The 17,839-nt window shown below is 56.0% G+C and overlaps 2 protein-coding genes across 7 annotated transcripts in view; both read right to left on the bottom strand.

Moving 5' to 3' along the window:
- Positions 1-97: 97 nt before the first annotated feature.
- Positions 98-11,988, bottom strand: PYGM (glycogen phosphorylase, muscle associated). Of its 3 annotated transcripts, XM_007462046.1 has the most exons (20): positions 11,403-11,988; positions 10,237-10,338; positions 10,070-10,148; positions 9,879-9,982; positions 9,370-9,501; positions 7,968-8,079; positions 7,799-7,881; positions 7,233-7,376; positions 6,807-6,899; positions 6,414-6,560; positions 6,085-6,248; positions 5,680-5,794; positions 5,021-5,122; positions 4,532-4,679; positions 4,162-4,220; positions 3,897-4,038; positions 3,228-3,435; positions 928-1,062; positions 651-717; positions 98-537 (listed from the first exon to the last, which is right to left on the bottom strand). In XM_007462046.1, the coding sequence occupies exons 1-20, from the start codon at positions 11,643-11,645 to the stop codon at positions 388-390; spliced, it is 2,529 nt and encodes an 842-aa protein (XP_007462108.1). In that variant the 5' UTR covers positions 11,646-11,988; the 3' UTR covers positions 98-387. The 3 variants fall into 3 exon arrangements, with proteins under 3 accessions (XP_007462108.1, XP_007462110.1, XP_007462109.1); XM_007462047.1 differs by lacking the exon at positions 10,237-10,338 and having other exon boundaries at positions 388-537; positions 11,403-11,645; XM_007462048.1 differs by lacking the exons at positions 10,070-10,148; positions 10,237-10,338 and having other exon boundaries at positions 118-537; positions 9,879-9,899; positions 11,403-11,984.
- Positions 11,989-16,132: 4,144 nt separating this feature from the next.
- Positions 16,133-17,839, bottom strand: part of SF1 (splicing factor 1) — an 11,851-nt gene continuing 10,144 nt past the window's right edge. The window contains exons 12-13 of one of the 4 annotated variants that reach the window (XM_007462043.1): positions 17,499-17,703; positions 16,938-17,067 (exon numbers count right to left, since the gene is read on the bottom strand). In XM_007462043.1, the coding sequence (XP_007462105.1) occupies positions 16,938-17,067; positions 17,499-17,703 (335 nt within the window). Of the gene's footprint in view, positions 17,704-17,839 lie in introns of all 4 variants that reach the window. The other 3 variants (XM_007462042.1, XM_007462044.1, XM_007462045.1) reach the window with 3 other exon arrangements.

The following is a 17,839-nucleotide window of genomic DNA, read 5'->3' as shown; positions in this document are numbered from 1 at the left end:
CCCCCCCCCACCCCCGCTTCTGAGGGGACGCACCTGACACGGGTCGGGGTAAGGCGCGGTGACTGCGCAGCTGCTATGCCGCCCAGAGCTAAAAATATTTCCCAACAGAGAGAGGAGTAAGGAGGCTCCCAAGGAGAACCAGTTTATTGGGGAGTGGGTAAAGTTGGTCAGACCCATAAATAGGAGCGGGCGGGGAGCCTGAGGACAGGACGGGAGCAGTGTCCTTAGTCACGCTGAACACTGGGATCTCAAGGCTGATGGGAAATGGGGTTCCAGGAAGAGGTTTAGAGATCTAACCCCAGTACCCTACACTCTGGATAAGGAGCTGGAGCTTGCCCAAGGGACTGCCAACAGACTCAGGGGCAGGTTTGGGTCTGGTCTAGAGGCTCAGATCTTCTCATCAGGTGCTGGCAGGCGCTGGCGGTTAGGCTCCACGCCCCAGATCTCCTTGGCATACTGGGCAATGGTGCGGTCGCTAGAGAACTTGCCAGAGGTGGCTATGTTCCGGATCACCATCCGCGTCCACTCTCTCGGGTTCTACAAGCCAAAAGGGAGCTCTGGGTTTGCTCTGCCAGTGGGGTCCCCACCTACCACCTCATCCCAACCAGGGCCACCAAAGCCCTGCCAACTCCTGGCCCAGGACCCCTCACCTTGTACAGGGCACTGACTCTCTCCTGGCATTTAATGTACTCTTCATAATCTGCAAAGACTTTAAACCTGGAGGGGAATGGAGAAGCAGGAAGTTTCATGAGGTCAAGGGCCAAGCCCATCCTGTCCCACTGGATTTCTGGGGACCTGAACAGTGATGCTGCTTCCAAAGGAATCTAGTCCCAACTGCCCAGAAGCCCTGTCCAGCCTCCCCACCGCACCTGAGCCCTACTGAGCCCAGCAGCCCCACGTGCGCAGTTTCCTGGCCGGCCAGCTCACCGGTCATGGTGCATGAGCATGTTGACAATGGCCTTGAACAGGTCGGGCTGTTTGGGGGAGAAGAAGCCACTGTTCAGCTGGTCAATGATGTGCCGAAGCTCTGGAATTCGGTCATAGTATTCCTGGGCATTGTACCTGTTGGGGAAGAGCCGTAGTCAGTGCCCTGGAAATGGGTTCCTGGCTCCTCCTCCTCCAGCAAAAATCCGGGAAGTTCCAAGCCCCAGGGCCAAAACCCAGGCCCAGCCTGCTACTGCCCTCCCTGCAGCTGCCACGCTCCCTCTGGAGGCCTTTCCAAGAGGCCCCCTCCCTTCTCAGCTCAGCTTTTCACCCCCAACTTTGTGGATGAGGAAACTGAGGTCTAGAGAGGAGAGAAAGGCAGTGTCAGAGCCAAAGGCCCCAAACCAACCCACACACCACCACTGTCTCACAACAGGTTTCTTTCCTCCGTGAATGGCTTTTCTCCCCCACCATCCACAGTCCATCCCTGGCCTCACTTTCAGGCCCCAGAAGGAGTGAACAGGTATATCCTGAGGAACATCCTTAAGTTCAAACCGTCCAGCCAAGCTCATCGCTGTGCCTGGCACCAACTTTCCTCCAGTGTCCCACTTCCTAAGGCAGCACAATCTGTTCCTGAGCCACCTGGGTTCAAATCTCTCAAGACCAGTGTCATCTCTTTCCCCCCTTTCTCTCTTCCAACCAGAAACCAAGTCCGCCTCCTCAACAATGTCCCTAATCCCCATCCCCAGCACTGGCCTGCTGCAGGGGACTCCCCCTGCCGTCTGGTGTCAGCCCCACACTGGTCCCCCACCTAGACATTGTTCCCTCCAGTCAAGCCTCCCTCCTGCAGCCAAAAGTGTCCATCTGGAGCCTAGTTCTGAACATGTTGGACTTTGCTCAAAACATTTCACATTTCCTTCCTGTCCAAAGGACCAAGTCTGCCACACTTCCAATGCAGGGGACGCGGGTTCAATCCCTAGTCAAGGAACTAAAATCCCACATGTCACACGGTGCAACCAAAACAACAACAACAACAACAAAGGACCAAGTCTAAACTTTCTAGTCAAGCCCCACAGGAGAAATTCCTATCAATATTCAGTGCCAGCTCTTGTAAGCTGTTGGTGGGAGTGTAAACTGGTGCCAACTTTCTGGAAAACAATTTGACAATGTGTATCAGGAGGCTTAAGAACTCATACTTTTTACTCAGAAATACCCCCTTCTAATAATTATCTTAAGGAAATAATCAGAGATGTGGACATCAATGTAAAAGGTTAGTCATCACAGGGACGTTTATCCTAACAGACAGGGGAAATCAACCTTAATGTCCAACCATAAGGAACTAGTTAAATAAGTTATGCCATGTACATAAGATAGAATGCTATACAAACATTTAAAATATCTTGAAGACTAATGACATGGAAAATGCCTCACCAATGTTAAGATAACAGGATTCAATACTGTACATACATTATTCCCAACTTTTAAAAACTATATACACACACATATAAATACACGAAGAAAAAGAGAACTGTGGCTTTAAATTTGGGTGATGAGATTATGGATGACAGTTGTTTTATTCTTTGTGGCTTTGTATATTTCTAACCAGTGAGGATGTACTGCTTTTATGATAATAAAAAATCATATTTTAAAATGTTAAAAATGTAATGCCAGGGGCTTTATGTAATGCCAGGTGGCGCAGTGTAATGTAATGCCAGGTGGCGCAGTGGTTGAGAGTCCGCCTGCCGATGCAGGGGACACAGGTTCGTGCCCCGGTCTGGGAAGATCCCACATGCTGCGGAGCGGCTGGGCCCGTGAGCCATGGCCACTGAGCCTGTGCGTCCGGAGCCTGTGCTCCGCAACGGGAGAGGCCATAGCAGTGAGAGGCCCGCGTACCGCAAAAAAAAAAAATGTAATGCCAGGCAAATGTCTTCTCTGAAGATCTATGTTTCTGACCACAAGCACAGCTATAACTACTGTACTCATATTTCCCTTTTTGCCATGGCTGCCAGGGAGCTAAGAATTTCACTTTACTTCCAATTCCAGAAATGATATTATCTCTTAGGGTTGATGTTATTTTCTCTTCCTTTTCCTTCAGTTCTTTGTTACTTCTTTCTTTTTCCATTTCATTAACCTTATTTGTTATAAGCTACCTCAAACATTTTCTAGACTCGTGATGGCCATAACTAAGACCTTGTGCAGCCTGGACCAGCCTCTCCAGTCATGCCGCTTGCTCCCGGCTCTCCCCTCCAGCAGTCGCACCTTGGTGCCTCCTGCGCACAGACTGTGAACCTCGCAGCCCATACCCTCTCTGGTCAAGCCTTTCCACGTCCTCCACCCGCATGCCGAAGATGAAGAAGTTCTCCTCTCCCGCCTCTTCTGCCATCTCCACATTGGCCCCATCCATGGTGCCAATGGTCAGAGCCCCATTGAGCATGAACTTCATGTTGCCAGTGCCTGAGGCCTCAGTGCCCGCAGTAGAGATCTGCTCGGAAAGGTCAGCAGCCGGGATCACTGTGGGGGGGGGGGGGGGGGGGGGGCGGCAGGGGACAAGCTCAGCTCCAGGAAGAGCCCCAGACTAGCTAGAGACTCTGGAGTTAGTCTGGCCCTAGGCCTAGCCAGATTCACAGTCCCCTCCCCCCCAACGCTCCAGTCTTAACCAACTAAGTCTCTCTCTCACTGCCCTGCCCCGCCCCGCCCCGCCACCTCTTGTTGACTCTTGAACATCTGGGACCTAACCTGGACTCCCCCCACCCCCCCCAGCTCCACTGTGCGATTTAAAGGGCACCACTGAGGCCCATCTCCCCTATAATTTCACCCCATACCACCATTAAAGGGACATCCTCATGATTTGAGTATTGTCCTCTCCAGATTCTTCCTTGAAGTGCAAGCACCCTAAGAAGAGGAGATTAATATCTCTTCCTGGGACTGAACTAATCAGAGCTTCCCTAGGGTCCCCAGTGGCGGCATTCCACCTTTCTCGGCCAGTGAGACTCGGTAGTTCTCCAGGAAGATCACGCGGAGGCGGTCTCCCACCACCGGGTCGTGGTTGACCACATCCCCAATGGCTGTAATGAGTTTGATGATCATCTTGGCCATGTGGTACCCAGGTGCAGCCTGTGGGAGCACAGTCTGGGGTCAGCTCCACAGCCTGACCTCCCCCATCCTGCAACCCAGCCAGGCTGACATCAACCTGGATATCAAAGACCCACAGCCATGGTCTGCAGCCCAGCTTCTCACCTTCCCTCCAATCATCACAGTCCGAGGCACAAAAAACTTATTGGGATCCTTCTTGATGCCTGTGGAGAAACAAAGGGATCCAGTGAGTGGGCCAGGTTTTCCCTCTAGGCAGTAACACCTGACAGCACTCATCCAGCCAGGGCTGGGCTGGGAGACAGTAGCCCTGACTTGGGCAATCACTTGTTTTGTGACCTCAGATCTGTCACTTCCTCCCCTTCTGAGCCTCAGTTTGCCCATCTGTGAAATGGGGATAATTCCATGTCCCAAGAGTTATCCTGAGGTCAACGGAGATGTTGATCAGGAAGTATATAGTATCCTGGGAGGTACACAGAGGGGGGAACCGGGAGCCAGAGGGAACCCTGCCACTCACGGTTGTACATTGTGATGACATGGAGGCAGTTGAGGAGCTGGCGTTTATATTCGTGAATCCGCTTCACCTGGATGTCGAAGAGCGAGTTGGGGTTGATGTGGACTTTGTATTCCTTCTCTAGGTACGCAGAGAACTTTAACTTGTTTTCCTGAAGGCAGGGGAGTGGAGAGAGCTCACCAATAGGCCTCAGTCTCAGGAAATCCTACAGTCTCATTTCTTTCCCAGGAAGGTGAGGATAGAAGTCTCCCTTGCCACCTTCATCCACTCCTGCATCAGGGCAGACATTGCTAATCAATGTCAGCACTCTTCCAGTGAGGTCAGATGATGCCTTCCCACCATGGACTGACTCCAGGCAACTTCTACCAATGGCCTGAGGTTGCAGAAGAGATGAGCTCTATCGGCCATTCCTGACTCAGACATCCGGCCCCTCCAGCACCCTCCACTCAAGCCCTGGCACAGGAGTCTGTCCCAGGTTGCAGCGCTCCTCACCTGCTTCACTTTGGCCACATCCCGGATAAAGGCTTCATCATCCACATAGGAGAGCAGTTTGCGCAGCTGGTCCAGGTCTGCGATGTAGTCCTCCCCGATGCGCTGTGGGAAGATAGCTCTCAGTTAGGCCCATATCCCTCCTCCGTCCTCCCTCACAGAGGGGTCCCTTTCCAGGTCAACCAAGCCCCATCCACTGCAGACAGCTCTTTCCTCTGCAGCCTCCCAGCTGGGGGATGGTACATGTATGTGCATCTTTCCTCCCCTCCTGACCTTGAGCTCTGATGGCTGACCCCCATCTGACCCCACAGGCCTTCCTCTTGGCTGTTTCCTCTGACAGGCATTGACCTCAGGGCCCCGCTCCCACTCTCTGCCCCTTTCTGGTCTCACTCCAGATGTGACCTGCTGATAACCCCTCCATTAGACTGTGAACTCCACCAGGTTGACCTTCATAGCCAGGGCCTCCATTCGCCCACAGGCACTCTCATGCAAGTAAGAAAACGGTTCCCCTCCTCCAGACAGATGCAAGGCTTGGGGAACACAGTGCAGGATGGACTTCAGCCCTCAGATGGGTGCCCTACAGTGAACCACATACACAACCACACCCAGATGCTCCCTGCGGTGACCGTGTTGACCCCTACTGGCCATACGTGAACGCTCACCTCAGCAATGACCTCTGCCAGCCCAGGGTTACACATAACCAGCCAGCGCCGAGGAGTGATGCCGTTGGTCTTATTCTGGAACTTATGAGGCTCTAGCTCATAGAAGTCCTTGAAGCTATAGGATGGGGTCGGGGGATCACCAATCAGCCCTGTGGGATGAAGGCCTCCTCCCTGGGGCCCCTACCCTGGTCTCTTGATGAAAGGGGCCTGGAGGGGAGGGTGCTGTGTGTAAGAGGGGTCATCTGGGGACAGGACTGGACTGGACGGCAAGGCTATGATGCTTGTAAGAGCGGTGCCACCCGTGGAAGGGGCCAGCTGAGGGCAACTGTGAATGGCCGGTGCCGGGCAGTGAGGGGGTGAGCGGGGGTCCAGCAGGAGGGGCGGTGTCTGGGGAGCGGGTCTTACGTGGTCTTCTTGAGGATCTCGGAGTGGATGCGAGCCACGCCATTGACAGCATGTGAACCGGCGATGCACAGGTGCGCCATGTTGATGCGCTTCACCGCGCCCTCCTCCACCAGCGACATGCGCCTCAGCCGGTCTATATCCCCTGGGAACGCAGCCGCCACCCGCTGTGCCAGGAGAGCTCAGAGCTAGGACGGGGACCCAGGACCCAGGTTTCCAGCCCCTACCCTATCCCCAGGTCTCTGTCCACAGCCCTCCCTGCCAGAGTCTCAGGAGCCATGCTTTCCATGCCCTCCACGCCCCACCCTCCACCCCACGCTTCCTCCACTCACATTAAGGAAGCGCTGGTTGATCTCATAGATGATCTGGAGGTGCCGAGGCAGCAGGGTCTCTATGAGGTGCACGGGCCAGCGCTCCAGGGCTTCGGGCAGCACCGTGTGGTTGGTATAGGCACAGGTCTTCACAGTCATGTCCCATGCCTGACAGATGGGATGGCGAGGAAGGACCCCCGGGCTTAAGCCGGATGGCTCTCCACACACACTGCGCAGCCAAGAGCCCTGGCCCTGTCTCTGCCGTGCCAGGTTCTGGGACACCCGCCCTCTGGGCCTCACACTGCCGTCTGTGCAGTGGGGGCTCCACCCACATCTTTCCACTCCCCAGCCTGGGAGGGGAACCCTGAGATGCAGAGGGTGAGGCAGGGGTGCAGGAGGGGCCCTGAAGCCCACCTTGTCCCAGTCCAGCCGCTCCTGGTCCACCAGAATCCTCATCAGCTCGGGGATGGCCAAGGAGGGGTGGGTATCATTGAGCTGGATGGCCACCTGGGGGCGGGGGGGCATTGGAGTCAGTCTGGGCTCCAAACCAAGGCTATGATCGCTGTCATTTGCCCCTTCAGAGCACCCCCCCCCAGGGCCCCTCATGGTTCTACGGTTGAGCTGGGGGTGGAGGCCCTCACGGGGGCCAGGTATGGGGCAGGAGGAAGAGGGGAGCGAGGTTTTATTGAGGATCGCGAGCAGATCCCCCCACACCCACCCCCAACACCCAGGCTCCACGTCCTCATCTGTAAAATGGGTGGTTCAGGCTGAGACTGGAGGGAGGAGAGACGGCACCCATCCCAGGAGGTGTAGAGGCTGGCCTTCCCCGGGGCCTGGTACCTTATCTGGGAAGGCGTCGAAGCTCCTGCGCACAGGGTCTCGGCAGCCGAACTTGGAGGATTTGAAGCGGCGGATGATGTCCTGGAGCGTGGCAGCCACTACGAAGTACTCCTGCTTCAGCCGCAGCTCTTTCCCCTCAAAGAACTGGGGACAGTGCCAGGCAGGGTGGAGTCAAGGTGGTGGCCTAACACTGCTGTGGGTGTGGCCAGGGGAGACTCCCACCCACACCAAGATTCCTGAGCCAGCCTGAGCTGCCCCACCTCAGGGACCCAGGGGTCTTTCTCCCACCAAGAAGCAGCAATGTGGATGGTAGCAGGAGGGAGGGCTAAGGACCAGGAGTATTGTGGGTGTTACCAGGGAGCGGCTCATCCAAAGTGCCCCACCCTAACCTGCTGCCCCCAGGACTCAGGCATCCTTCCACTTAAAGAACTTGGGGGAAGAACAGGACACACAGGGGCCAGCAATATGACTTAGGTGTGACTAGGGCACCGGCAAGTGTCACTCCCCTTCTCCTGCCCTCTCCCATGCACTCTGGCTTCCTGTCCCCAGCCCAGGGGGTAACATACGTTGTCATTGGGATACAGGACACGGGAGATATTCTCAGCCAGGTTGCGGTCCAGCACAGCCTGGATGTAGCCACCGATGTTGACTGAGGAACGAACGTGGGGACAGGGTCAGGCTTGGGTCGAGTGTGGGCCGGGGTGGGCAGGGGCTGCTGACTTTGGCTGAACTCACAGTCCTTGAGGTTGAAGTCATTGGGGGCCTTGGCAGACCACAGGCGCATGGTATTGACGATGTTGTTGCGGTAGCCGGGCACGGGTGTGTCATAAGGCATGGCCAACACCACCTGCGGGGCACCCGGTGTGGCGTCAAGAGGTGGGCATCTGCCATGCCCGAGAGGCCCTGAGAGCCGGAACTCCGTGCTCTGTCACTGCACTCCCCCAACTCCCCATGCCGGGTTCTAGTCCCAACTCTGGGTGACCACAAGCAGCCCCGCCAACCTCTCTGGACCTCATCCATAAGGAGAGGACTTCCCAGTGCCTCCCCACACCACCGTGCCCCTCCTTGCTGGGCTGTTGTGAAGATTCCAGGAGGAGGCGGGGATGAGCTCGGAGCCCAGGGCGGGTCCCTGTTGGTGGCCACTCCACCATGATGGCGATGAGCTGGCCGCTGGCCTGAGCACAGTCTAGAGGACACTCTGGACTCATGGAAGGGCTGGGGGGAATCATGGGGCCTGGCTGAGGGGGTCACAGAGGTCAAGGCCATCCAAAGCGCTTATGCCTGGTTGACCACAGGGCTGATTAGCAGTGACTAATGCTGGCCCCACCTCCCACAATTAGCAAACATCAATAATTGCTGCTGATAGCTGCCTGTTACCATGGGGCAGGGGCACACCCACGCCTCCCTCCCCAACATTAAGTAGCCCCTGATTGGAGCAGAGTGAAAGCTGCAGCTCAGAGAGGGAAGGGACTGGCCCAAGAGCATAGAGCTAGGCCGGCAGCCAGAGCCCTGCTAGACCTTAGCGTGGATGACAGCAGAACAAACTCTAGATTCTGAAAGCCTAGAGGTTGCTGTGCAGCCATCTGGAGGCTGATGACCTGCAGCCACAGCAAGAGGACTGGCTGAGCTGGGATTTGGACACCTCGTTTAGCTTTAGGTCCCCTCTAACTTGCTCTGTGACCTTGAACAAGTCAATTGCCCTCTCCAGGCTTTTAAGTTTCTCCCCTGTCCCCGTTTCTAGGCTGTTGCTTTGTTTCCCATCAAGCCCCCAGTTCAGATGTGCAGGGAAGCCAAGACTCCGTGATTATTCTTTGATGAGTCTTGTGGAGTGGTGGAAAGGAGCCAGGTCAGGGGAGAAGCATTGGTAGAGCAGGGTGGCCTCTCTCCTCCTCCCAGGCTCTGCACTTGGTCTGGCTCCCCTGTTACCCTGTCTCCAGCCTCTCCTAGTTCTAGCTGTGTGACCTCGAATAAGTCACTTAACCTCTCTGAGCCTCAGTGGCATCCATTATAAAATAGCACTAGGTCCAGTAGCCTCCAGGCTCTTTCCTTGTTTCTCCCTGTTTCCTCTAGAACCTCCTCCCCTCTCCCTCACTAGATTTCCCGACCACCACACCCCGCTCCCTGACTTCCCCCTCACCTGCGTGTCCACCCACTTGGCCCCCTGGTTGGTGTGCTCCACTCGGCCATAGAAGTGCACAGGCAGTGTGAACTCGGGTCGGGCCTTCTCCCAGGGGTTGCCGTAGCGAAGCCAGTCATCAGCCTCCTCTATCTGAACCCAAGGCAGGTCAGGGGAGAAAGGAAGGCAGTGTCAGAGCCAGGCTCACACCACAGCAGGTGGTGAGTAGGCCAGGAGCAGTGGCCCTAATGTGCCCTATACAGGGAGGGTGTAAATGAAGGGCTTTGGGGTAGGTGGGCCCCTGGTCTGGTGGAATATCCACGGGGACACCATGTGTGTATGAGAATCTGAGACATTCCACAGGTATGGACCTCCTATCCCCAGAGCTAACAACTGGCTTGGGGCCAGGGGGAAGGGGCAAGGATGTTTTCCACCAAGGCTGGGGCTGGTTCTGGATCTATGTGCAGATGAATGAACAAATAGGGGTCTTCTCCATCATAACAACAAGGTCAGGGCCCAAGGTCACTCACCTGCCAACCCCCAGAGATCTTCTGGTTAAAAATCCCAAACTCATAGCGGATCCCGTAGCCATAGGCAGCCAGGCCCAGCGTCGCCATGGAGTCCAGAAAGCAGGCTAGGGGTGTGCATGGAGGTGGGTGTCATATGAGACGCAGCACAAAGGAACCCTTCTGCCCAATCCCCTGCCACCCTGCTCACTTACCCGCCAGCCGGCCCAGGCCCCCGTTGCCCAGCCCTGCGTCCTCCTCGACTTCCTCCAGCTCCTCCATGTCCAGGCCCAGCTAGAGGCGGGAGGGTATGGCAGGCGTCAGGGCCAAGGGCCAGCAGGTCAATCTCCCAAGCCCCAAGGCTTGCCCCACCCCTACACACCTGGTAGGTGGCCTCATCACAGGCATTCTCCAAGGCCAGGTTCACCATGGTGTTTTGTAGCGTCCGGCCCATGTAGAATTCCAGAGACAGGTAGTAGATCCTCTGCCCGGAGAGACAGGTGGGGAGGTGGAGGGAAGGGCGTCAAGGCCACCCACTAACATTCAGCCAGGCCCAGCCGGGCCTGCACCTCTCATACTTCCTGCCCCACTCCTAGGCCCCAGCATGTTCCAGCCCTGCCTCCATTTCTCCCCCCTTCTCAGGCTTTGGGACCCAACACGCAAGATTCTGGTCCCAGCATTTCTTCTGACTTTGGACAAATCACTTTTCTTCTCTGAGCCTCAGTTTCCTCATCTGGAAAATGGGGCTGGCCATATCTACCTCAGGGGCTAGGAGAGGTGCCTAGGAGAGGTAGGAACTCCTTCCATTGCATGCAATCCTGCCAACAGCCCATCAGGGGGTCAGAATATAGGGAAGCCCCTCCAAGTGCTCCCCAAAAGGGAAAGCCAAGCCCAGAGAAAAAAGTCATTGGCCCAAGGTCACACATGACTCAAGGCTAGAGTCGGCCACCTCCCGTCCTTGCAGAGGGCCCCCTGGCCCTCAAGCCTCAGTCCCAAGAAGGGGACGGAGAGCTGCCAGGATCCAGGATGCTGATGGTGCCTGGTCTCCTGGTTCCCTGGGTCCCCTCCCTGGCCCTCCCCCACGCCTGCCCAGAAGTGTCAGGTTGCTGACATTTACCAGTGACCCCAACAGACATTTGATCTCACCACCGCAGCTGCCCCAGCTGCGCCCCATGCGCTGCACCAGCACACACACCACGCACGCATTCAATGATATGTCCTTCCACTTAGGGTCCAACCCAGGCCACAGGGGCCTTCATGTCCCCCAGAATCCCCTCCATTCTCTGAGTGAGCCCTGGGCCTCTGCAACCAGCCTACCTGACCCGAGCCCCCTGACCTGCCCCCATCCCAGATTTCTCCCCGTGGGTTGCCCCAGCAACCCATTGCCCCTGGCACCCCTGGATCCTCCAACCTCAGGAACCTGGAATGACCCTTTATTTTGCTGCAGAGAGCCCTGACCCCAGGGAGGGGCTGCCACTTGGTCAAGATCTCCCAGCCCCCAGGCAGGGCACCCAGCCCATTCCCCTCCCGGGGTGCCGCAAGCAGCACCTTGGGGTCCTTCTCGTAGTAGTGCTGCTGCGTGCGGAGCCAGCGGCCCACGAGGTGGTCACGCACGGTGTAGGCCAGCGCAAAGTAGTAGTCTTGAGGGGTGGCCACATTGCGGTCTTTCACGAGGGTGAAATGCAGGTGCCGATTGAAGTTCTTCTTCAGCTCGGTCACGTTCTCCACGCCAGCCAGGCCACGCACGCTGATCTGCTTTCTCTTCTCCTGGTCTGTCAGGGGCCGGGACATGGCTGCGGGAGGGCGGGCCGGACTGACTGTGTGGGCAGGCGGGCGGCCTGAGCGGTGCCTCCAGCCAGGGAGTAGAGAGCCCCAGCCGGCTGGTGCTTTAAAGCCTGGCTCTGGGCAACGTGCCCCGCCTCCTCCCTTGATGGGTCGGTCTTGGCTTGGCCACTCGGGGAGCTATTTTGGGGTGAGGGGAGGAGGGGCAGGGAGGGCCACCCTGGCTCATTCGCAGCCCTGTGCTGACCCACTTCCTCCAGGCCTCACACACTGGGGTCTGCTGTCTTCTGTCCCCGTCCCTGCCTTTTTTGCAGGGTCAGAGACAAGATGCAGCAGGCAGAGCGCTGGCTTGAGAGGCCTGAGGCTTGACTGGAGCCTCTGGGCTGTGACTTTGGCTGAGGCCGCCCTGATCTGGGCCCCTGTCCTGGGTTATAGATGAAGGATGCAGCCTGATTGCAGGCCCTCAATCAGGACTCCCTGGAGAGGCTGAGGGCGCTGTCAAGGAGGACAGGTGACAGGAGGCCCGGCCTCCATCAGAGCAGCTTGACTTCGGTTCTAGACCTTCACACAAGAGGCTGCAAACCACATGCGGGATGCCCGCTGGTCAAGCTTCCACGGTGGCCCTGCACCCGGGTGGGGAGGACACACGTGGCAAGAGGGGCCAGGACTCCCCACAGGCTGAAGGCCCAGGCGCTGAGGATCAGGATACCCCAAACAGAAGAAGGGCAGCTAGCAGAGGACTGGGTGGCTGGTTGAAGGGGGACCGGGACCCCGGGTTCCAGGGGTGGTATGGGGAGGTCGCCTGAGGCAGGGCCCCTCCCCGCCCCACCCCCCCACAAAGTCAAGTCACTCTGAGCTCCCCCTGTTGCTGTCCCTCAAAGGACCTCTGAAGTGACCTTTTGAGAGGGACGGTCAGATTACAGGCCAGCTTTGGCTGGAGGCCACCAGCCTGGAGCAGGGGTCCCTGGGAACTGCAGTCCTGTGGCCCACAGGGGTAGAACTGAAGCACCCCCTACACAGACACACACACACAACATTGGCCAGTGGCATTAGGTCTCCCCATGACGCAGCTGCCAGGTGACTGAGTGAAGGCCTTCTCCCATTCATTTCTCCCACCTGAGGCCTCACACTGGACAGGCCTAGAGTGGGCCAGAAACGTATGGACCCCAAGGGGGGAAAACTGCGGGCGGGTGGGGATGGTGGTGTGCTGAATTGGGCGAGTGGGATTGACATGTATACGCTGATGTATATAAAGTTGATGACTAATAAGAACCTGCTGTATAAAAAACAAAAAGGGGGCCAGGTTCACAAATGTGACTTCACCCGTAAAATGGGAGCTCCTGCACCCCAGGAATGTTACACCATTCCTCCTCATGGCCTGGCAGCTACAGATCCTTCCTTTTGCGGCTTTGGCTGCCCCCAATTCACTGCTGGTGTCCTGGTCCCAGCACTGATTTGCTGTGGGAACTTAGGCTGGTTGCTTTACTTTTCTGAGCCTTGAATTCCTTCAAGAAATGTATACTCTCAAGTGAGAATATAAATCCCTGCTTCCTCCAGCCACTGCCTCCTAGTCTTGTGGAGGCTGACCTCAGATCCTGCTTTGTTCTTTGAGCAAAAGGAGCCCAGGGCTTGGTGCTATTTCAAAGGATGCCTGGGCTTCCCGGGGCCGGGCGGTGGGCCGGCGGAAGGGGAGAAGTGGGTGCTCTGGTCTGAGGGCCAAGGAAGCAGGTCAGAGACCGGGACAGCAGCAGAATGCTATTGAGTCTGGTTCAAGGAAGGCCAAGCAGTTTCTGAGGACTCTCTGCGCCACAGCAGACCCAGCCCTGGAATTACCACCCTAGTATGGGGGCCAAACTCCAAGTCTTCCAAAGGCCAAGCTCTGCTCTACCCCTACTCCCAAATAGCGTCTGTTCTGGTCTTCCATAGTGCGTGCTCCAGAGCAGAGAAAAAAGACCATGAAGAGAACACCAAAACACATCTGCACAGATGCCATGAGAACATAGAAAACTTCCTCGTAAAACGTTTGCATTTTAAGTTTTTTACACCTTGTATTTCAAAAGAATGCCTGGTGGCTCTCAGGTCTCACAGTTCCCACCCTCAGCCTTTCCTCCTGGGCTGTGCCTCTGGGGAGGTTCACCCCAACCTCCACCGAGCACCTGGTCTCTGCGCTTGGCCAGCATCTTGGGCTGCCTGGCCTGTGGTTCCTTGTGGAAGGCCGGGTAGAGCTCAGAAGCTCCTTGGCACAGCTGTCGACAAGGTAGTGCCAGTTCCCCATGTTGTCACCTCATGCCCCAACTGTGGCTGCATGCTCTGGCCACACCAACCTTTGCACTGACCGCTAATTTTCCTGCCACTATGGACCTGCTCCTAACAGAGCATTCCTAGCTTCTTATCCTGCTCCCCACGTCAACTCAATCCACACCCCCTCCCTGCTCATCAACTTAGTACTTAGTACTCACCCTGCCCCTGCACTCGAGGCACTTGCTGAACTGGGACACATCCTGTTTCTCTTGGGAAACAGATGTGCTTTGAACTGGTTTCACCAACTACCTTTCTTGTGGGTTCTTTTGGTCTTTGTTGCGTCATTGGCACCCACTCAAACTTTCCAGTCTTTTCCAAAGGTGACGCCACCTCAGGAGCCCCTTTTATTTTGCTTCCCCCTGCCCAGCATGATGGAAACTTGACGGCTGAAACTGACCTGTTTCCCCAAGTCCTTCTCCCCTTTCACCCTCATTAGTGTTGCATATGCACAGATTTTAAAGAACCCTGAGAGCACTTTCCCAACCTGAAATAACTCAAGGTTGTTTACGTCCGACTAGGTTTCTAATCAGAAATCCTGCCTCCTTCCTGGGACCAATCTTGGGTTTCTCCAGAGCCCTTGGCTGGGTCTCAGTAACAGAGTCCTGACAGTGACCTTTCCCAACCGACATTCCTTCCACCAACCTAGCTTTGAGGGGGTGGAGAGACACTGCTGCTGCAGCAGAACAGAAACAGGGTCAAGTAGAGGGCTCTTCTCTACCCTAGGTGTCCAAGGCAGGTGGGAGAGCACTTCTCCCTCCCGTTCCACCACAAAGGCAGGTGCTTGCTGTGGTTCCGAGGGCCAAGCCTTCCTGCTCTCTCTCTTCCATTTCAGGGCCTTGAGCTGCTTGGAAAAAGGCCACTGATGCCTCTTTCAGCCACTTGTTACCCTCCAAAACCTTAACGAAAGCTGACGGCAGGGAACAGAAAGGGAGCGAGCACAGGAATGGAGCTGGCCCCAGGGGAGAGAAACGGAGATAGCTGGGCTGTGGTTAAGTCATTTATTGATTTTATTTCTAAAACCCACATAGCGCCACTTTGCCTCTTCCAGAGCTTCAAAGAGCTAATTAACTGCCCCATGAGCCCACCAGGGAAACCAAGCTTGTGGGGGGAAGCAATGAGATGAAGCCGAGGTCAAAAAGAGTTGCCAGGCCCTGCCCCCATTCTGTCACCTAAGAACAAAGAGAAAAGATCTCCCTGCTCCCTTTCAGTCAACTGAAGTTTAGGGCTTGCTTAGGAAGACCCAGGGAAAAGGTCTGGGTTCTGAGGCTTCATTAACCCCTGCAGGGCCTACAGCAAACAGAGGCACCCTGGATAGAGCCCAGACACGCAGGCTCTGCTCCAGATAAAACAGCAGTGGCCAGCCCCAGCCTGAAGCTGGAAAGCAGCCCAGGCCAGTGTTGTGCTGTCCCCACTGGCCAGGAGCCGTGGGCAACAGGAGCTTGCTGTCCCTCAGCCTCCTGGAAGGAAGGAAAGCTAGTGGGAAAGGGCAGGCCCCAATTCAGCTCTCCCCAGGGGAACTGTAGCAAAACAGCAGCAGCTGAACAAGACCCTCAACTGCCCCATGTTATGTCCTGAGGTAGATTTTTCTGGTGCCACCATGGCCCTATCTACCACCCCAGACACGAAAGACCAAAACAGCCTGAGACCCTCTGCAAAGTGCTTACAAAGCACAAGGTGAGTCCCCTTCTCCTGCCCCACCTCTCCCCGAAGCCTGCAGTGTGGCAGGCTGCGAGTCACCAGCAGAGAGAGAAAAAGCCACTTAACGGTTTTAACTTTAGCAGCTCTGAGCCTTACAGGCAGGATTAGTTGGCTTGACCTTTAGTGCCGATGCCTCCCTAAGCCCAGGACCTCACAGTCAGGTGGCAGCTTCCAGGTACTAATCACAACTGGAGCTCATCACATGGGGAGGTCCAAGCCCCAGGGAAAGGGCCTTCGAGAAGAGAGACCAGGGAGGGGGTCACCAGGTTCTCAGCCATTAACTACTAAGGCAGAGGGAGGAGGTGGGGCCGCCCACACACCAGCTTCCCCCAGCGAAACTGCACAGGGAGGTAGATGGGGGCTTCCTTAATGAAGGTCCCAGAGGCTCTCCAGGAAGAAAAGAACAAGTGTGGCCAGGAGCTCAACGCAGGTAAGGTAACTAACTGGTGCTGGTGCTGATGGTGGCAGAGGGGATTTAAAATAAAGGGAAATAAACAGACCCAGAAAACCACACTGCTCTTTTATTCAATGGAACATCCCCCTTTAACGCAGTGTTGAATCATACACCAAAAAAAAAAAAAAAAAAAAAAAAAAAAAAGCCCAGAGAAATTTCTGCAGATAAACCAGTGAAGAGAACGCGCATTATACATTATTGTCAACATAATCACACCATGAAGAGGAAGGAGGAAAAAAAGGAAGCAGAACGGAAGACAAAGGGCTCAAACCCCTAGACACTGCAAAACACTGACATTCGGGACTAAAATAAATTTGAAAAGGAAGCCTTCCAGGAAAGAGAGGAACAAATGGAATCTGAGGCAGCTCAGGTGCTCAGGGGTGTGGAAAGGGCGCTCCTGGCTGGCAGACAAGCCCACAGCGGCGTAGGTGGCCCCGACTGCTGGCAGGGATGCCAGGACGGAAATGGACCCTGGACCTGGGGGTCAACCCACTAGTCTACAAAGGTGACAGAGACAAAACCCCATGCTTAAAATTAGGAAAAAAAAAATCTTAGGGCGACTATGGCACCTTGAAAATCTCAGAACCAAAGGAACCCCCCACTAGCCTGACATTAGTGGCCAAAAGCCTTTGCCTATGAACCATTTGTTCCTCTCTCCTTAGAAAGAGAAGAACGAGGAATGAAAAAGGGAAAGGAATCTAATTGCAGCAGAAGACCAGGGAGAGCATCTCCTTGGACGGAGTCTGAAGAAAGGAAAAGATAAGGAAATAACAAAGGAAAAAGAAAAAATTAATAAAAAATTTCACAATATGGAGCCAGCGTGTTCCGATTCCATCCATAAAAATAACTCAGGCTGCTTTGCCGAACCATCCTGTCCACCAGGGGCGCTGCTGAGGCTGTCTGCCTGGAAGGGTCACCAATGGGCGCGGAAAGTCCTCACTCTCATGGCTCGGGCCATCGCCGCCGCGGGGAGGGATCCTGGCGGCCCGGTTTGGGGAGAGGCAAAGGGATTTGGGTGAGGAGAGAAAGAAGACAAAGAAGACACTCGATGCTACGGGGCGCCAGGAGAGCCCAAGCTGGCGCCCCTACTACCACCTGCCCGTTCCTAAGTGAGGCCTCAGTCGCTTGGCCCAGCCCGGTGCGTGCACACACACACATGCGTGCACACAATCACATGCGTGCGTCCCAATGTCTGGCTCCATATGGTGAGGTTCGGCGTGTGTTTAAACGAGACCAATTCTCTCTATATAATATATATTTTCTTAAAAAACCGAGTCTAGTTCTGTGGTGGAGGCGGTGGGGGAGCTGGAGGCATCCCGAAGGGTGGCATGCCCGCCACCCCCATGCCCATCATGGTGACAAAGTTAGAAGGGTCCATGGGAGGCGGAGGAGGAGGGGGCGGGGCATACATCATGCCGGCGGAACCAGGCGGCGGAGGCGGCGGAGGGGGAGGGGCCCCGGGCGGCAGAGGCGGCTGGACCCCTGGGGGCAGGGGCACCATAGTGGGGTTGCCTTGCATCTGAGGGGCTCCTGGAGAAGCTGCGGCAGCCGCCTGCTGCTGTTGCCATGGCGGGATGGACCCTGTGCCAGCGCTCGTGGTGGTAGTCGTCGTATCTGGGGTGGTAAAGAAGCCCAAGGTCACACGCGCGGGGGCACACCGCGGCTCTCTGCGGCTGCTGCCTTGGGATGGGGGGGCGAGGACGCCTGCTCCTGGCTTGGCATGCGGTACGGTGGTGGGGGGCGGGCGGCT

Source organism: Lipotes vexillifer, unplaced genomic scaffold (assembly GCF_000442215.2).
Source record: "Lipotes vexillifer unplaced genomic scaffold, Lipotes_vexillifer_v1.1 scaffold1129, whole genome shotgun sequence".
Taxonomy (NCBI): domain Eukaryota; kingdom Metazoa; phylum Chordata; class Mammalia; order Artiodactyla; family Lipotidae; genus Lipotes; species Lipotes vexillifer.
The sequence above is the reverse complement of the archived record's forward strand: the minus strand, read 5'-3'. Positions and strand labels throughout refer to the sequence as shown.

What these genes read in the sequence shown, in the direction of transcription:
- PYGM (XM_007462046.1), bottom strand. Translation starts at nt 11,645, where the DNA reads ATGTCCCGGCCCCTGACAGACCAGGAGAAGAGAAAGCAGATCAGCGTG. An exon ending in TGGCAGAGGTCATTGCTGAG is followed by an intron (nt 5,123 to 5,679) that starts GTGAGCGTTCAC and finishes ATCTTCCCACAG; the next exon opens with CGCATCGGGGAGGACTACAT. An exon ending in GAGTCAGTGCCCTGTACAAG is followed by an intron (nt 538 to 650) that starts GTGAGGGGTCCT and finishes TTTGGCTTGTAG; the next exon opens with AACCCGAGAGAGTGGACGCG.